Genomic DNA, 13,803 nt, shown 5'->3' on the forward strand with positions numbered 1-13,803 from the left:
AATTTAATTTAATACACGCCTGTGTCCATTTAAGTGTTTCTCGCTTAACGTGAATGTCACAAAGAATGATCATGCGTGTCATGTTTGTACCGTGAGATTCCAGCGCCATCATGTGGTCAAACGCTGAAGAGAGCGCGATCCTTCTGGGGTTTCCACAGGAACAACAGTTCTCCAAAGAAAGACAAACGCAGACGGCGATGAGATCAAGGTATTTTATTTTTCAAACAATTCTGTATTAAGACATGAATTCATTCAACATAATCCTCTGAAAATTTGAAGTTTATCATCAGTCTATGAAATACAATCAGGAGTTAACCACTCACGAGTAACACAGACGCGCGCGCACACACTAAAACAACATGTTTACCGTCTCTAAAAAAACAAACAAAAAAACGTTATTGAAAAAAAACCAAGAAGAGATATTGTTGTTGTGTCTAAAGATCTGTTTCATATCTGCCCCGCTCATCCCCTTCACACGTTACTGATTAGAAATAGAAGCTATGAGAGAGAGCGAGAGGAGTGCCTCAACACAACATGACCCATCATCCATCTAAAAGTCTCAGGAAGGCAGTTTCTGGGATTTCACGACAGCAGAACAAGAACAAGCATCTCAAACGGAGGATTGTATATATTAAAACTGTCAAGAGAGAAGCGGTCGTTTCCTGCGATCCCAGCGGACGTAAAAGCACGGAACGTTTTCTGTGAGAAGAGACACACGAACCGGCCAAGATTCAGTCACCAGTGAAGAATCGCTTCCTACGCACCACAGTGACACGGACCACCATGGGCCATTTCATTTAACCGTGTTCCGACGCCTGTAGACTCAAAAGGTGCTTCTGCCTCTGACACGAGTTACATGAAGTCACTCCTCTGATCCAATCCAGATTTAAATGGCTCTTGGCACAAAATGGAAAAAGCACCAGAACACCATTCATGTGCTTCTAGAAAAGCCTTCTGAATGAATAAACTGCAATTACAATCTTGATATACAGTAGTGAAACAAAAGGCTTTAGATTTATTTTAATTATTGGTACAATTTAGTTGATTTCAAAATAAGCAAAAGAACTAAAGGAATTAGGACGATTAAATAAAAGTATGACAATGTGGGGTTGTCATACATCTTCTACATGTGGTGGATTTTCTCAGCCAAATTCAAATTGATCAACCTAATATTTAACATTTATTCGTATAACTCTCTTTACTCTGTAGTGATTTACAATGAGTTAAATATGCGACACTAAGCTTATGCACTGTAGCTGAGAGAGAGAAATACAATAATTGTTTTTTTTTTATGTTGTGCAACAGAAGTGAGGCTGTTAAAAAGGAGAATTTGGGGAGAAATACTTCACAGGGGGAAAAAGTTTGCCGAAGCAGCTGTGAAAAGTCTGATGACTATGAATCTGATAACAAAAAAACCACAGAGGGTGGCAACTGTGGAGTTAGAATTAAGTTTTTCCTCATCTCTGCTTGAAGCTCTTGTGCATTTTATTGGATGATTCACTTTTTCCTTATTCCCCCATCCAAAAAAAATATATATTTTTCCCAGCATTAAAAAGTGAAATTTAGATTTTTAAGGTGCAGTGTGTGACAATGAGGAGCATATATTGGTAGAAAGTTAATATACTACTCATAAGTATGTATTTCTAAGTGTATAATCGCTTTAAAAATAAATAAATAACTTGTCTTTAGTAGCCTTAGACTAAGCCTTTTGGATTTACTTCGGGCCAGGGCCTTGATTTAAAGAGGCTGCCGTCTTGTGCTGACAAAACAGCCAGAGTGTGCTTTTGGAATGGAACTTTAAACACAGCGATGCAGGTTTTTTGATTTTTAGGGCAAACATGTATGAAACGTCTGCTTTTGTCTGTTGTCGTCAGTAGTTGATCAAAGCCAAGAGCCAAGAGCCAATAACCTCACAACACAAAGGCCGCGTGGCCCTTCACCTCTGTACCGACTCTGTGGTGATCCATGTCGTCACCCGAGCTTATCAACAGTCTGTCGACCCCACGCCGGCAAATCAACTCCCGGGTCCGAGAGTCCAGAGCGCCAAGCTGTGAGTAGCCACTCGTGTCAGAGTCACAGTTGGAGTAACTGTCCACATACACACACACACACACACAGCTGGTCTCGCCGCACTAGAAGTGACCACGCGCTGACAAGTTCGACGACTGCCGAGCGACCGAGGAAGAAAAAAAAACAAAATCTCTCTCTACTTTAAATACATTGTGCTTTGATTAATGGAGTGGCACGCATTTTTATATAAATACAAATCTGTCTTATAGATGTACATTCACGTTTTTTTCCATTTTTATTTCTCAATATAGACTAATTTACATATCTTATAAAATAGACTTAGAATCAAGCTACTTTCCCCACTACGAGATTAAACAATCAGCATGACTAAAGAATATAATAAGCACTTTCTGAACAGACATCACACAGTCTAAACTGGATCTGTGTACAAGTACTAAGTCATCACCTACACACCTGTTTCATACGTATGGCTTTTCTCTATATACTGGCTCCCACTCTGAGTGGATCCTATACATGTTACACTTGATTGATTGGACATGTATTTATTATTATTATTTGTTATTGCAACTCTCTGAACTGATTGATATTTTCAGGTTGGATGTGGTGCCACAAAAGCAGTTCACGTCCCTCTAAAGGGATTCCTTTTTCAGATTGAAATTAAGTGCACTTCACTGGCACAGGACAGGCAGCAGAAACAGTTGTGCCTCTTCTTTATTTGATTTCAACTATGACACACGTGGGGTGAGGGGGGGGGGGGTAAAACTTAACGCCTTCCCAACTCCAAGGCACTGCTTAAACTGTAAACATGGCAGAAGAAATAGTAATAATGTTTCGACCATAAAAAAGAATGAGTGCCAGCGCTAATTGCAACGTTTTGAAATGCAAGTCATCGTGGCACAGTGGCATGTTAAAGAATAAAAACCTTCACTGTAAGAGGAAAACAACTTTGATACAGTGCTATATACTATAATTTCCATGACGCACATGCACACCTAAGTATCTGATCACGATATAATTAAAGATAAACGTATGCTTTCTGAAGCCAAAGTGCTCTCCATGCGCTTTCGCTTAATAAAATCTATTAAATCTATTTATGTGATCTTTGATGAGACGCTCTTTACCCTGAACACACATAATATATATATCATCTTTAGTTTTAGATGAGCAGACTATTCCAACGTTCCTTTTTCGTAACATCCAAAAGCTTTTTCGTACAGGCAGTCTTACAAAAATCATCTTTCAGCTTTAACGTGTCAGCATCAGGCGAGGCAGAATCACCCCCCCCCCCAAAAAAAACAGCGTTGTTGCAACCACGTCAGTCACTAAACAGACTCGAGATCACACTGCCTCTTACATACGTGTACCTGGTGTATGAGGAGCATTTGTGCTGCTGCTGCTGCTGCTGCTGCTGCTTGGACTAAAAGTTTATTCCCACAAAATAACTAAGAGTAAAGAGAGAAACAGGAGAAACCAAGCAGCTACCAAAACATGACACTATCACATTAGTGAAAAGCCAGTTGACTTTTTGGATTTATAAAGCGAAAGGAAAACTGTTAGTGAACTGTCGGAATAGTTTGTTCTCTAAACTCGAGTCTCCAAATCTATTTAACTCGATTAAACTCTATTGCCTTTGGCCTCAGTTCTTTGCAAAATATGCCGCGAGCGTTTGGCATAAATTGAAAATTTAATATAATAAAGCATCATCACATGTTCCAGCTGTGTTCTTACAAAGTGCTTGACGAGACGGTGCAGAGTCCCCTCACGATTAAATCCTCCCTCTTACCCGAGACAAAAAGAAATGAACTGTGCCACACTTAGAGCCGTTTCACTGCAATCGCCCCGGATGAAAAAATAAAGAAGATCCACACCGACAGAAAAACTAGTGTAGGAACTGAAATATAATACAGTAGATAGACCACTGCTGTGGTAGAAGGGTGACAGGACCCTGAAAATGATCTCCCTTCATCACTGGAACCTCAGTGACGCCCTCCTTTCACCGTCTCCTCTGACGCGGTCGCCGAACAACACCAGCCAAAACGCAGCGAATCTCCTCTTTCAAAGACTACACGAGTATATTGCAATATAATGGCAATATAGTTACAGTAAAATGAAGAATACCAGTAGGCTAATACCAATACAATCACTACATACAGTATAAATATCAAAGGTTTCTACAAACTCAAAGTCTAGATACAAGCCAGTTGAGTCAGTTAATTTGAGCTAAAACAGAAAAGAAGTGGGAGATTTGAAAGTGATCACTTTGATTATTTTGGTTTTTAAACTGAAATCTATTTTTGCTTTTGAGGCATTAAAGACTTTGAAGAAGAAAACTGACGTTAGAGCGAATAAGTCTTCAGATTAACGACACTCCTTGATAACCATGTCACATTCTAATATTTTTTTCCTTCCTTTAAGCCTTTCTGTAATTGTGAAAACACCCCCAACACAACTGAGGCGGAGGGGGGGGTGCACATGCCACTACAGCGAGGGTGTTCCAGCATTTTTTTTTTTTTTCCACCATGTGTCCAGTGGCAAAACACACTTAATGGAGAGGCCGTATAAGAGGCCTGTAAATGATTCAACTATTTACAGCTTAGTTTCAACATACAGTATTGGTAAATAATGCCTTCCTCAATACCTACTGTAGAACCATCAAGGAATGTGGGGTTTTTGTGTGGGTTTTTGTTTTTTAAACGTACTTCACAATAAGGAACTAAATAGTTACGACTAAACACGAGTCCACCAAGTAAAGTAAATCGAGACGAGAATATATACAGTAGAAATCAACAGATGGTATCAACATGTGAGGATCAGTGATTTTTCATGATGATTCCATGGAGAATGTGATCGTATTGGCCTCAGCTTCGGAGTGGAATGGACCGAGATATTACTGGTGTTTATTTGTGTGAGTGTGTTGACTGCGTGTGTGTGTGAGAGTGAGCTGGAGAGAAAGCGAGAGAGGTGTTTGCATTTGTGTGTGTGTGTGTTTGTGTGCGTGTGCATGCGCTGGCGAGAATTTTCGGATGCACTCGTTTCCTTCAAACCCCGCTGGTTTCTAAACACACTGACCAGAGCAGCCGATCCTTCACCAGTTCATGATGCAGTTTCTGTTCAAGGTCATGAAGTAGACCTGGCTGCTGCCTCCAGACCGCACCGACGCGAAGAACACCTGAGGGACAGCGTGGACATTAAATATGTATACAAGAAACAACTTTAGGAACGAAAGGCAAAGTTGTTTTTTTCATAAATTGACCATGATATGACATCAGAGGTTAAGGAGATCAGATGAAAATTAAATTCTGGCTTTGCTGATAATGGTTCAACTAGTATATTCACAAATTAAATTTGACTAACTTTTTTACTGTCTAAACTAAAAGTCTTACATTACTGAACATAAAACATGTAATGTAAAACGGCCTCAGTACCCCTCTCAAAAAGGTCACAAGACAATTTCAGCCAAAATAATCGCAATTAGATATTTATTCAAAATCGTTCAGCCCTAGTGGTGACCAGGTTTGGGCCGAGGACGGGTTTCAAGGTACGCAGTGAATTCAAGGTACCAAAACCGCTCAAATATCTTACCTTGTCATTTCTCTCACAGAGGAACTTCAACCTCTGGGCTCTTTTGTGCATGAAGACACCGTCCAGGTGGCCCGTCTCCACAGAACGGATCTCTATGGCCTTTTCTCCCCAGCCCATAATCTGATTTGAGCAGATATGAGCTGCAAAGCAAAGTGGCACATTAGACGATGCAAACCGATAACAGTTACGTATATACTTTTTATCTCAGCTCCTTTTCTTTCAAATGTTATCATTACCAACAGATGTGGGCATCTCGCCCCACTGCAGGACGACATCCTTTATGATGCGTCCGTAGGTGTTGACATAGACGCCCTCATCCTCGTAGCACAGCAGCATCTCCATGCCATCTGAGCTGGGCAGGAACACTATTGCGTGCGGTGTCACTTGGCTCTGGATCTGTTTTGAGATCAGGACAGAAGAGATGAACTCCTGGAGGTCGCACATCGTCCAAACCATTGCTCTCTGATAGCGGTTCAACGTACGTGCACAGGAATGTAAATGTCGTAGTTGTTTCCAGAGTCAACGTCAATGGCATGGAAACCGGCACAAGAGCCGTAGATGACCTTCAACCTTTGGCCCTCCTCCACTGTTAAGTCAACCAGGACTGGCCTGTGGGGCAGGTCTGCAAATGACTGATTAAAAGGAGCAGAAAGAGAGGGTACGGACATGATCAACTTCTGGCGGACTGATGTTGCATAACTAATCCAAGCGCATAAGGAAACGAGAGACTTACCTTGAAGGCCATAAATTTGTGATAGGGTTTGGGAGCCCAAGCGTACACCTCCACCGCATTCTTCAAAGCAATCACCAGGAACTTTATCCTCTCATATTTCACTACATGGGACAACCACAAGGCCATCTGATATCAGATACTTGAAATCCATTATTCACTGTGCCAAATGCCTTTTTGCCTGAAGCGGAATAGACAGCAGTGATAAACGGGCAATCATCTCTCACTCACCCACTTTGTAGTGCACACAGCCCTCCATCTCCCCCACTGTGGTCCAGCCCTGCTTTTTCTCCACCTCAGGGTCATTGTGGAGGATCTTATTCCTCAGCCAGGCCAGGTAGTAGACTCGCACCTTGTTTTTCTTGCCTTCAGTGACACAGTAACAAAGGAATTATTTAAACGCGTTGAATCACCAGAGACAACACAGAACGATAATATCACAACATACAAAAATAATCAGACCACGGCGAGTGAGTGAGCACTAGTGGACTGAAACGTCAATTGCTTTTTTTATGCTAATCCTCAAAAATCCTTTTCACTTTTTTCTTATACAATATTTCACTGTATCTATTTTCCGCCCACCCCTTAAATACATACGTAGAACTAAATATCTACAGAATATATTAGCATGTTCTGAAAACAGATTAAAAAACATCCACACTATTACTTGTTTCATTCGAAAATGCAGCATTTTCGTCTGGAAAAGAAACAAAGACCTTTCAAAACACTGAAACTCGCAAATCTATGTTAGCACTCACATTCAGTTTCACCATATTCTCTGTCTCAATTCCAAACAAAAATAAAAATTGTTGCTCTTACTTTTTATCGTTCCTTGTGAGTAATACTTTCTTTAACCAAGCAAACAACTACAGAGAGAATCATCTTCCTGTTTACACCAGGTGTTACTATACTGGATGCAGATACTTTTTGTTAGAAAATGCCATTTTTTAGATGAAAAATGTAGTATTCACTCAAGTTTGGTGTCCCATTTAATCTTCCCTCTTCTCATTTGTTGTGAAAAGCACACAAATCTTCAACCAGCTGTAGCGAGAGCAGACTGGAGAAGAGCAGCAGCAATGACCTGATATAGTGATGAGCAGGTTGAGGCCCTCCAGGACGTCCATCTGTTGGAACCTGCGGGAGTTGATGAGGGGGTAAACTTTGCCCTGACCACTGCGGTCCAGCAGCTTCAAACCATTCTCGGTTCCCACCAGTAGATTCACACCTGGTGACACACACACACACACACACACACATTTTTTTCCATTCAGCCCAACATGAGTCGAATCCTGCTCTCCTCACAGCTAAAAATAATTTGTGTTATTACTCACACTGAATGCTTTTATTTCTACTATCACTTCCTCTGCAGTAACTCAGCCCCCATAATATTTCATTTTGATTAAAAAAAGGAATTACAATAGGTAACTTTCATGAACAACTTATACATCTGTGCAAGGGAATCTGCAAACGTATATGTAAGAAAGGTAAAATATACTATTTTTGTGTGACATGTACTGAATCAGTTCTCACCCCAAAGTGCAGCACAAAGGATCTCAGAGTTGAATCTCTTCTTGTACTTGCGGATCTCTGGCGTGTCGTTTGGCGGGCGTGTATTGGTGGGATTGACATTCACCATGGATCCTTTCCTCACCTCCATCTTCAGCTGCTCAAACCTGGAGCCTGAACACAGAGGCAGCAATGGCAATTGTTACAAATTTTCCTGGTGTGCTTTCCCTTTAGAAAATGAAGTAACATGTTTATTTTTGTCGCAATCACACCTACAGTCAGTTCAGAGTCTACAGTCAATCCTAATCTGCATGTTTCTGGACTATGGTGAGAAACCAGAGTATCAGGAGAAAACCCACACACACACACACACACACACACACACACACACACACACACACACACACACAAACACACACAAAGGGTGCACATGTAAACTCTAAGGGCCTCCGCCACTCTTTTTCTGTGAATGCTTTCTAAAAAAGAAAAAATTATATTCAAATGGTTACAGCCATGAATTGTTTTGCAATCAGCTGCCGTTGTTTGGTGATTGTCACCGTTTTAATGAGCAGATTATGCTTCGAGTCTAAAAAAAGCTTCTGACTCACCGGTGACAGACATGTTGTCCCCTGTAACTCCTGGTGAATGGTACATGCCCAGATCCACAAAGGTGGTGAAGGAGGACTTTCCAGATGCTTTAACCAAACCTCTGGACTGATACTGGAAGAGCAGAGAGAGTTGAACAGTGTTGTCTGAATAAGTTATATGGGAAGAGAATGTTAATTTGTTAAATAAAAGGGTTAAAATGATATTTTCAGTGGCTGTGGAACGTTAAAATAAGGTGAAAGGTCGACAGTTTGTGATGACAGTCCACTAACAACAGTTTCATGATGAAATGTCGGTGTGTAATGAACCGACTGGAATGATGACAGAGAGAGAGAGAGAGAGAGAGAGGACACATAAAAATAAACTACAAATTTAGTGTGTGATGTAGACAACAGTAAACCTTACATCATAAACAGAGTCCTTCCCAGGGGAAGAGTGAGTGGCTGAGTCAGTGGGGGAGTGGGAGGGCTGCACCACATCAGGCAAGTTAGTGTATCCATTATGGCTCCGCTTCTCTGGGGTCTTACAGGTAACAAAAAACACAAACAAACTTCACTTGTGGAAAAAAAGTCAATTTCATATTTCAAACAAAGTTGCATTTCTAAAAGAAGTTTCTCATAAGTTGATGTTAATATAACCACACACAAATATTTTATGCTAATTGGATATTCAAGTATACACATAGCTACATAGTAGGGCTGCAACGATTAACCAATAATTGATTACTAAATTAATTGGCAGTCAGTTTGAGAGTTTATTTTTAATGATTTAAAACAAGCTCTCAATTTTTCTTCAGTGTATTAAATGTTAATGTTTTCTGTTTTTTTTGCTCCATATAACAAAGAAATGATTAACACAAAATCATTTTGGTTTGTGGACAAAACAAGACCTTTGCGGTCATCATTATGAGGTTTTGGAAACTCTGATCCACGTTTCTCAAGCTTTTTGTGACATGTTATAGACCAAACAACTGATCGATTAATCGAGAAAATGACTGACGGACGAATCGATTAAGAAAATGATCCTCAGTTGCAGCCCTGGTACATAGATGCATGTATAAAAACCAAAAGTGTTGCACAGTAAAAGTGACATTCACCTCATCATGAGCAACCAACAAGATGGATGCTGTCACTGAAAATCCCGATCTAACAGTGTGATTTTAGGCTAAATACAAAAATACAAAGCAACATTATAGCTGAGCTCTGAAGTTAATGGTGGACAGTCTGACTGTGAACCTATTCCTGCTTTCTATTCACCCCACCTCTCCTTCACTAACTCCTTTCTCTCCTCTCTCCTACTCAAACCGGTCGAGGCAGATGTTCACACACTGGTTTTGTCAGAGATTCCTTCCTGTTAAAAGTTTTCACTGTTCCACTGTTGCCAAGACCATGCTCATTGTGTTCCTGTTGGATTTCTCTGTAATACTTGCCAGGTCTTGACCTTGCCATGTAAAGTGCCTTGAGAAAATGTACATTGTGAATCAGCACTACACAAATAAAATAAGACTGAATTGAATGTATGATTTAGCCTGCAGCGCACAATGTCCTGAAATGGTGAACATTACCAATGGATGGTTATATTCAGTGACACTGATAACAACCTGCCCTTCACATCTGCCTCCTTAATGATTCATTTCTTCCGAGTACTTCCTGAACATCATTATGGACCCACTGCCCCCTTTTTTTTTTTGTTGATTTGTATTACTCTGACACGAAGTGAATTCCTCATCCAGTCACAGAGCATTTTAAGCATAATTATATGTACAGATGACTCACCCTCTGCACCAGCATGGTCTGATCCCCATAGCCTCCAGCTTGCTCTCCTTCTCCGGCCTCGCCTTCATCTTCATGAACCACCATTGTGTTGACGGAGTCGGTGTCTGCATCCCTGTGACTGAAATCAAACATCACAAATTAATAAAACCAAAAATAAAGCAATCAAGGAGTCAACATAACTGGAGGCAATGAAATCTAAATTAAAGTTGATGAATAAAAACAATTTGTTGCTTCTGAAACAGCCAGAGTGTTACCGGTCTGTGGGGCTTTCTTCCTCCTCTGCTCCCTCGCCGCTCTCACTCTCCTCGCTACTCTCGCTGCTCTCGGAGGACGAGGAGTAATCGTTGGCCTTCACTGGCGGCCTTGGCTGCTCCTCGGCGCGCTCTTTGGCAAAAAGGCCATGATCCTGCACACCAAACCAAACATGACCGTTCATGAGCCATTCGTAAAAGCAGCAAATAACACAACAGCAACATACGCACAAGTACAATGAAAGAAAACGGAGACACTGAAGTTGGTGGTTGTCAGGAGGATGGATGCAGACACATAAACTTAAAAGACCTTTGATGAATGTGCAAACTTAATTCAAAAACAATGTAAGGTTACCCTAAATGAGACTATCTACTAAAAAGCATCTACATGCAAATGTAACACAGCTGGTGAGTGCCATAAAATGAACAGTGAGCATTGTACAACAGGACAAAGACTGTGGTACTAACCTCCCCTATAGCTCTCTTGTAACTCTGTTCATTTGAGTGAACAAACAGGGATTTGCAAAGAGGAGAAACAGGAAGGGAAACAGCAGAAGAGTTAACTACATGGTGTAGAAAGGAAAGGTCATTTGAGGAGGAAACCAGTTAGTTTACTACAAGTGCATTATTAGAAGAGGAGAATTGTGCACAGATTGAGACAGAAATGGCCATATGAACAGTAAGTCAGCATAATTACATATTGCATGCATGCACCTCTTACAAATCGGGCAAAAATGGACAGACCGCCAGCATAATGTCCAAGAACACTTACAGCAGGACGCCCAGGGCGTGAAGAAGTGCGGGACTCTCCTGGCTTATGGCGACTATCGTGAGAGAGAACGGGCGACTCCATTTTGGAGGAACCTGAAATTCACATTGTCGTATGGTATGGTTATATTTCTGAATTCAGGCAGACTGCAGAGAGAGGAAGGAAGGGACTCACCGAGGATGCGATGCCTCTCTAGAGAGCCCGTCTGGGGAAGATTGGAAATGATGCTCATACTGTCTCCTCTTTCCCAGCGATCATTGCGGCTGAGATCTGGATTGCTGCCACGAAGATACAGTGAGGATATACATCACTAACAGTATGTCTGCTCATCAGTAAAGCTTTCCAATATTAAGTAGACACTAATCAAATCGATCAAGGCATTTGGCTGTTCACAGTACCTGGCTCTCACTGGATGCCTTATGCCAGATGTGAGGTTGGTGTTGAGAGCCGTGGCGATAGATGCTGTCCTCTGAGGAATCTAAAGACAGAAACAAATAGTCTTACATTTTCGAGTAGTGTACATACATTAGCCAAACACAATGTCCATCACTGTGAAATCTGTATGTTTATTCAAGGTAACATAGTCATTCTGGATGCCTTTAATCAATGTCATCTGCTTTACCCGTCTCTGCAGCAACTTGTTTTTTATTTTGTGTATTTGTCACTAATAGATCGTGACTTCTCATTACACAAAAGTAAAGTACAAACGCACGGGGAAGCCAACCGGAAAACTATTCCCATGTTCCCTGTTAGCTTTAAAGTTGTTTTGACTGAGCAGAAATTGCATACTGTGTGTTAAAAAGGTGCGGTTTTGTTTTAAACTCACCTTTAATCTTCTTTGCGTTAATGATTTGTTGCTTTATTCTGTACTTGATTAGGACAACACTTATTTTTCAACACACAAAATACTGTAAATAATTGCAAAATGGTTAGGTTTAGGTTTTCAGGCCTGCTGGTCAGTCAAAACCAGCCTGTAGATTTTACCTTAGGTGGGAGCTCGACATCGGGCAAGCGGATCCAGGGCCCACGATCCTCTCTGATTTGATGCACCTGTGGTGCCGGGGTTTCAGAAGTGGGGTCTGAGTTTTGACGCACCAGCTCTCTAGAGTGGATGGGACGGGGGGCGGGAGTGAGGGAGGGATCCTGGGTGGGGAAGGCGGACATGGTCTTAGTGGGCTGGTCACAGAGAGACTGGGAGCGAGGAACGGGAGCAGCGTAAGGCTTCAGAGGAACCAAGTGAGCCATCTGGAACTGCAGTGGGCAGGAGCAGCAGCAGCAGCAGCAGCAGCAGCACACCGGGAGACCCAAGCAGCCGAGCGGAGGAAAGAGTGCACAAGGCGATAGTCAAAGAAGCGGGTCATGGTGGGAAAAAAAGTGCAACGTTGTGTTTATTCCAAGATGAATTTTGTAACAAGTAGGAAGCAAAAGATGGGTGGACAGGGGAAAAGAAGAAAGAGAAGGTAGACGTAAATAAGGAAGCTTCGACCATGAAGGGTAAAGGAGCAAAGAATTAAGAAGCAGAAAAGTAGTGACCTATGTTTCTTTCATCGTTTTCCCCAACAGAAATGTAAACACCCACCTTGCTCTGCCCTCCTTGAGGTTCAACGGGCCTCTGCATTGGTGGTGTCTGAGCAGACTGGACCACTCCTGACTGACTGATCGAGTCCGAGCGTGACTGGATGGCAGTGTCGGAGACAGTGGTGCAGATTTTCGGAGAGCCCTGTCTGTTGAGCTTACTTCTCTCCTCCACCTGAAATAACAATAGATGGTGCAAATTTAAAGTCTGTATCACCACAGACGAAGGATAAGAATATGCAACTTGAGCACATAAATACAGCTGTTGATATATGGTTGTGTTCCCTTGCTGATTCCCATCTATTAATGTTGTAGTTTTCTCATCAGTCCACACACTCTCAGCCATTTTTTGCTAAAATCTGTTACCATTGCACTTATTAAGATTGACCATTTATTGATACACAAACTTTTCCACCAGCAAGCATGAAAAAGCCTTTTTTATGCTTGCGTCGGTCAGGCTGTATACACCACTTTGACAACAGTGTGTGATGCTGCAAATGCAAGGTAACATCACTACCTCACGGGCCCATGTAGGTTTGTTGTTTGACTCCAGGTTTTTGTTGTAATGGTAGAGCTGGGGCTTCTTTTCCTGCTGCTGTTGTTGCAGAGAAACCAGGTAAGCATGCTCCTGCTGCAGCTGCCTCTGTAGCCGCTCTGACTGACGCTGCTCCTCCAGCTGCTTGCGCTTATACTCCTGAGCAAAGATACACACTGCAGTCAAGATGTTGTTTACAACAGACAAACAACAATTCTCCATTCACTAACCCTAATTTACTGACCACCACTGAATTTCTTGACAGAGACGGAAAAAGCGTGACGCATACTTTACTATCTCTTGGTCTGGACTGACTGTGCACAACCGTAAATCAACAACCCACTTCTAAAGATTGACTGTGTGTGTATCAAGCATTTTTTATGCTTTATATAAGAGACAGTGTAAAAATTAGTCGGTTGATTTATTAGTATTGGCACTGGTCT

General features: G+C 41.7%; 1 protein-coding gene across 3 annotated transcripts in view; it reads right to left on the reverse strand.

Moving 5' to 3' along the window:
- Window positions 1-198: 198 nt before the first annotated feature.
- Window positions 199-13,803, reverse strand: part of mink1 (misshapen-like kinase 1) — a 30,138-nt gene continuing 16,533 nt past the window's right edge. Inside the window, exons 14-32 of one of the 3 annotated variants that reach the window (XM_058626778.1) lie at window positions 13,343-13,519; window positions 12,830-13,000; window positions 12,235-12,393; window positions 11,649-11,728; window positions 11,425-11,528; window positions 11,254-11,345; window positions 10,950-10,973; window positions 10,485-10,636; window positions 10,231-10,348; window positions 8,861-8,977; window positions 8,458-8,569; window positions 7,874-8,023; window positions 7,425-7,568; window positions 6,575-6,709; window positions 6,347-6,447; window positions 6,096-6,245; window positions 5,850-6,009; window positions 5,614-5,753; window positions 199-5,200 (exon numbers count right to left, since the gene is read on the reverse strand). In XM_058626778.1, coding sequence (XP_058482761.1) covers window positions 5,117-5,200; window positions 5,614-5,753; window positions 5,850-6,009; window positions 6,096-6,245; window positions 6,347-6,447; window positions 6,575-6,709; window positions 7,425-7,568; window positions 7,874-8,023; window positions 8,458-8,569; window positions 8,861-8,977; window positions 10,231-10,348; window positions 10,485-10,636; window positions 10,950-10,973; window positions 11,254-11,345; window positions 11,425-11,528; window positions 11,649-11,728; window positions 12,235-12,393; window positions 12,830-13,000; window positions 13,343-13,519 — 2,370 coding nt within the window. In that variant the 3' untranslated portion in view covers window positions 199-5,116. Of the gene's footprint in view, window positions 5,201-5,613; window positions 5,754-5,849; window positions 6,010-6,095; window positions 6,246-6,346; window positions 6,448-6,574; window positions 6,710-7,424; window positions 7,569-7,873; window positions 8,024-8,457; window positions 8,570-8,860; window positions 8,978-10,230; window positions 10,349-10,484; window positions 10,637-10,949; window positions 10,974-11,253; window positions 11,346-11,424; window positions 11,529-11,648; window positions 11,729-12,234; window positions 12,502-12,829; window positions 13,001-13,342; window positions 13,520-13,803 lie in introns of all 3 variants that reach the window. The other 2 variants (XM_058626776.1, XM_058626777.1) reach the window with 2 other exon arrangements.

This window comes from Solea solea, chromosome 4 (genome assembly GCF_958295425.1).
Source record: "Solea solea chromosome 4, fSolSol10.1, whole genome shotgun sequence".
Lineage (NCBI taxonomy): Eukaryota > Metazoa > Chordata > Actinopteri > Pleuronectiformes > Soleidae > Solea > Solea solea.